The sequence below is a fragment of the Poecilia reticulata genome, linkage group LG2, assembly GCF_000633615.1.
Source record: "Poecilia reticulata strain Guanapo linkage group LG2, Guppy_female_1.0+MT, whole genome shotgun sequence".
NCBI lineage: Eukaryota > Metazoa > Chordata > Actinopteri > Cyprinodontiformes > Poeciliidae > Poecilia > Poecilia reticulata.
In genome coordinates this window covers 20,331,252-20,336,514 of record NC_024332.1, presented here as the reverse complement: position 1 = coordinate 20,336,514, position 5,263 = coordinate 20,331,252, and the positions used below count along the sequence as shown (strand labels likewise).

Sequence of the window (5,263 nt, the reverse complement as noted above, 5' to 3'; positions counted from 1 at the left end):
AAGTGTTTCATCAGTAATTTTGCTATGTTTTGTTTGTGTTTTTAACTTAACATTATTATTACTGTCAGTGGCGCAAAAAGTGGGTATGCAGCGCATGCAACGCATAGGGGCGCAGCACCAGAGGGGGCGCCAAAACCCCGTCTGGAGGGGGCGGCGCGCCGATGGTGTTTTCCCATAGACTTCAGCGCGCCTTACACTCCTTCACTGGATTACACTGGATTGGCTGGTGTTTAAGAAGCGAGTTTTCTACGTTCCTTCCTTTGGGGGCGGGGGGGATGTTTTCGCATCCACCTGAATAATGTGCAGTTGCGCCACTGATTACTGTGCATTTTAGCTATGTTTAATTTTTACTGCTGCCAACCGTTCAATGGAACAGATCGTTTATTGTATTTTTATTTATTTATTTATTTTTTGTGGTAGAGGTAAACCTGAGCCACATAAAAATGTTATTTCCCAGCCAGGAATTCTTTTCTGGGTGAACAAATGAGCATTCACTGTGTCACCTAAAATTATTCAAACTCTTCTGAAAGGGAAAAACTTGTTTTGTCGGGACATTGATGAAATGAACTGAGATTATTTCTTTTTTAAAGGCTTTCTTTTTTTTCATGAATCTTTATTTGTACAAAATATATACAACAAATGACCAAAATGAGTATAGTGAATGAATGAATGGTGAGGCTTAAGGCAGGAAAAAGAGCAAATATTGCGACGAGGAAAAGGAAAAATACAACAAAGTGATATTGTCTTATAGTGTTTAAGGTTTCTGCATTGGTACAGCACTTTAAAGAAGACACATATAAAAATACATAGGCAAAAAGAAGAGACTGGAGAGAAAAGATGAGGACGGTTTTGTGTTGTCTCGTTCTTCTTTGTTGCTCTTTGGCTGAGTGTTGTTTACCTTTAGTGCGTTGTCTTAATTATTTAATTGTGCAGAAGATGATTTTTATTCCTGCCAAAGCAACTCAAGTCCACTTTTCTCCTCTGCTATTTGTTACATTTTCCTTTTGCTTGTATTTTACAAATAGCACAAACATATTTTTTATTCAAACAACACGTTTATTGTGTGTGTTTGACACTCAGATTTAGAAACTTTATATTTTATGAAAATTTATACATAATTTTTCTGTAAGAACAGAAAAACAACTTGATACAGATGATTCAACTTTTTTTGTGAACGACACCCACAAAAATCTATTAAATTAAAACTAAAGTGGTTTACATTTTAAAAACCGAATCATTTGATCCTTAGGTTTTTTTTTTAAGAGCCACAAGAGTCATCAATAATTAAAAGGAAATTTACTGACGGTAAATATTTCTAAAGTCAGTTTTACAGCAGAGAACACAAACATAATGAGTCCTTCGTGGTATTTGGCACCGACTGAAAGCTTTGTTACAGGTGGAGAACATGGACAGCGCTGAACTTCCGTCTTCATTGTTTTCTGTGGCGTCTGTCATGTGAAGCTGTTCTACTAATGCTGACATTTTCAAAAGGATGATGATGAATGATGAAATCTGACAGGAAACCAAACATGTTTGTGTCATCAAGACAGATTTCACAGCATTTAACCTGACCGAGTAACGAAAAGAGGAAAGCAGGGGGTTCAGGTACTCGGGGACACATTTGGCACCTTGGAGGCATAAAAAAGGCAAATTTAAACAAACATGCAAACAGAGGACATCAAAAAATGCAAATATCNAAAGTTACAGAACCGCTTCCTTAAATCAAAGTGAAGGAGGTGGCTGACCCAGAACCGAGGGACAGATGGAGGCTGCATATTTTAAACTGCTTTGTAGACACCCACAAAAATCTATTGAAATAAAACTAAAGTGGTTTACATTTTAAAAACCAAATCATCTGATCCTTAGGGGTTTTTTTTAAGAGCCACAAGAGTCATCAATAATTAAAAGGAAATTTACTGACGGTAAATATTTCTAAAGTCAGTTTTACAGCAGAGAACACAAACATAATGAGTCCTTCGTGGTATTTGGCACCGACTGAAAGCTTTGTTACRGGTGGAGAACATGGACAGCGCTGAACTTCCGTCTTCATTGTTTTCTGTGGCGTCTGTCATGTGAAGCTGTTCTACTAATGCTGACATTTTCAAAAGGATGATGATGAATGATGAAATCTGACAGGAAACCAAACATGTTTGTGTCATCAAGACAGATTTCACAGCATTTAACCTGACCGAGTAAAGAAAAGAGGAAAGCAGGGGGTTCAGGTACTCGGGGACACATTTGGCACCTTGGAGGCATAAAAAAGGCAAATTTAAACAAACATGCAAACAGAGGACATCAAAAAATGCAAATATCYTGTTATGATGGATTATTTACTGACACTAATGAGGAATATCAGTTTTAGGAAAGGTGAGGCAGATGAGAAGGTGTCTGAGTTGATCATWAACAATGCTGYYCCCTATAGGGACATGGGGAAATTGTTCTTTTGCAATACTTACTTTRAATAAAAGACTTTCTGATACAAATAGGATTTTTGTAAGGCTTTTGCATGTATYTCATTTGTGAGACATCTGAAATTTTATATTGTTTTCTTTTGGTGTATTAAAAARATWCACCATGAACCGATGTGCAAAATGCCAGAGATAAAACAAGTTAAACATGGATTTAAACATGGGCTTTCCATCCATACGTAAACTTTAAAACATAAACATGACAGAAACTTTCTGTAAAAGAAAAAAATAAAAACACACCTCACTATTTGGACTGTTACGGTTTTGGTTGTGTCTTTATTGTATTGTTAGACTGAATGGTTAATAAAATGGCCGTTGTCATGTGCAGCCCCTTTTCCCAAACATTGGATCAATGGGCAACCAGTTTTCTGCTTCAGAGTCTACAAATATTCAATTTAAAGTTGACATGTYCAGTCACTGCTGCGGCATACCAAATAAACCAGGTATTTGCTCATTTACTTGGTATTTGTTAATATATTCCATGGTTTGTCCAACTAGAAAGTCTCTACTAGAAAACATCCAAGTTGCATTTTAGTCAAATGCCTGAATAAACTTTTTACAATAAGTAATAAATCAATTAATCACTTGATAAATTAAAACAAATTCCTTTCCATTTGTTGTTTTTCTCTTTTTTTTTTCTACCAAAAACTGGATAAGAAAGGTTTCCAGTCTGTTGTTTTGGTCTCCAGTCTGTTGTTTTGGTCTCCAGTCTGTTGTTTTGGTCTCCAGTCTGTTTTTTTGGTCTCCAGTCTGTTGTTTTGGTCTCAACTAACCCTTTTTTTGAAGGACAATTTTGTTTAGAGACCTTATAAATCATTTTATTTGTTGTTTCTGCTGTTTATTTATTTTGGATATTATGTTTTCCAGTTACAGTGTGAAATGTTACATTTCTTTAAGAATGTGTCCTGTCATTATTATAACATTACCATTTATTTATCCAAAAACTGTCCCTTAAAAGGCTTATTACTGGGTCAAGGGACATTTTACTGTTTGCATCAATTGGTGAACGATTTCTATCAGAGTATTCTAGAATAATAGCCTTTCATTTTCAGYTATTCAAATAAGAATAACTCMATGATGCRGATGAGAGATTAAAGAAAAACAAGTGACATTAAATCATATTTCAGGATCAAGTTCATTCTCATGTTTGGCCACTAGGGGGAGGCTGTTGTAAATTTCACTGCTCCACTGCTGAGCAGCTCCACAATTATGTCTGGTGGCAGTCCTTGTCTCATCAGCTCATCTTTGATCTGAAGGAAAAACACATTATATGAATAATAAGCCACACAGAACGAAACTAAAGTACATTTTCATGCTAAAAATCAAATTTGTGCTTTGGTGCTTTGAGCTAAATGGGCTCAACACTTACAAATCTCTTAAGATAGAGTAATATTTTTACTATTCAAGTAAAATAACTCAATCCACAAGATGAAAACAAAGTAGTTGTCTGTCTAGTCCAACAGTTAAACCTGTTGGACTAGAATGAAACTGTTGTCATTAATATTAAAGTGAAGGAGGTTACTGACCAGGTTCAGGATGGTTGCAGAATCAGTCTCCATTGACAGTGTGGTGGAGATCTTTGCATTCAGAGCCAAAACATAATCTAGAAGCACAGAGAGGTTTTCACCAGGATCATTAACCCAGAGGTGCAGATGTAACAGGAGGGGCAACAGGAGCAGCAGGTTGAAGTTCATCACACTCAAAGTAAAAAAGAAAATACAATGCAGCTAAATAATATTTGAATAAGAACTATGAATAGTGGCTATTTTGTCCATCTTTTTTTACACAATTTCAAAACACATTTTTGTGTCCAAGGGACATAAATTTGATAATAAAAGGCTTCAGGAAACRGTCAACATTTACCAGGTTTGGTGATGCTCTCGCTCTCTAACATCAACTTAAATGGTCCTGTGTCCAGCTTGGAGTTTAGGATGGAGGTTATAGGAAGTGCAGTTGTTGTTGTTGTATGTTGGTCGGTTGTAGGTAAGACTGCTGTCTTATTTGGTGGATGTTTGGTCACGAGTGAAGATTTGGTTGTTATATTAGACATGAATGTAAACATAGGTGGTTGTGGAGCAGCTGTAGTCAGAGGGGCAACATGAGCTGCAACTGTGGACAGAGCAGAAGTTAATCACTTTCAAGTAGAAAAGACAATATGCAGCTAAATAATATTTGAATAAGAAACATGAATAGAGGCTATTTTGTAATCCAGGGACTAAGATTGGTCCATTTATTAACAAAAACGTAGTCAATGTTTCTCCCAATTGTTGTCTTTCATTATTTATAATGACACTCAGTAAAAGGACAAGGCATGTGTTTCTTTGGCAGTTAATAAATATACTTTTGTGTGTCCAACGGACARAAGGTTGATAAAAAGAGGCTTCAGGAAACAGTGAACATTTACCAGGTTTGTGATGCTCTCTAACTTCAGCTTCACTTACACAATTCTGGATCCAGCGTTGATTTTAGGATGGAGAATGAAGGCGATGTAGATGTTGTGGTGGATTGATTGGCTGTAGTTGTGACCATAGTTGTAGATGGTGGAGATGTTGTGGTTTGGCTGGTTGTAGTTGGGAGCATATTTGGTGGAGTAGACTGGTAGTATTTGTCAGTAAAGCCGTAGATGTAGTTGGTGGAGGAGTAGTTGTGGTGGGTTGGGTTGGGTTGGATGGTTGTAGTTGTAGTTGGTGGAGCTGTAGTTGTAGGTTGGCTAGTTGTAGTTGTGAGTGTAGTTGTAGTTGTTGTTGTAGGTTGGCTGGTTGTAGTTGTAGTTGGCATAGGTGTAGTTGTAGTTG

General features: G+C 36.7%; 2 protein-coding genes across 2 annotated transcripts in view; both read right to left on the bottom strand.

The window, feature by feature from the left end:
• Window positions 1–3,309: 3,309 nt before the first annotated feature.
• LOC108167191 (salivary glue protein Sgs-3-like) lies at window positions 3,310–5,164 on the bottom strand. Its single transcript, XM_017310402.1, has 4 exons — window positions 4,910–5,164; window positions 4,371–4,577; window positions 3,995–4,071; window positions 3,310–3,718 (listed from the first exon to the last, which is right to left on the bottom strand). The coding sequence occupies exons 1-4, from the start codon at window positions 5,046–5,048 to the stop codon at window positions 3,623–3,625; spliced, it is 519 nt and encodes a 172-aa protein (XP_017165891.1). The 5' UTR covers window positions 5,049–5,164; the 3' UTR covers window positions 3,310–3,622.
• Window positions 5,165–5,178: 14 nt separating this feature from the next.
• LOC108166971 (uncharacterized) overlaps window positions 5,179–5,263 on the bottom strand; it is a 7,025-nt gene continuing 6,940 nt past the window's right edge. Inside the window, exon 7 of the mRNA XM_017309127.1 lies at window positions 5,179–5,223. Coding sequence (XP_017164616.1) covers window positions 5,179–5,223 — 45 coding nt within the window. The remainder of the gene's footprint in view (window positions 5,224–5,263) is intronic.

Bases quoted from the DNA above. Each gene is read 5' to 3' on its own strand.
- LOC108167191 (XM_017310402.1), bottom strand. From the start codon at position 5,048: ATGCTCCCAACTACAACCAGCCAAACCACAACATCTCCACCATCTACA. The intron at 4,072-4,370 runs TTAAGTTGATGT...CTGTGCTTCTAG, and splicing joins CAAGCTGGACACAGGACCAT to ATTATGTTTTGGCTCTGAAT. The intron at 3,719-3,994 runs GTCAGTAACCTC...TTTTTCCTTCAG, and splicing joins CTGCAACCATCCTGAACCTG to ATCAAAGATGAGCTGATGAG.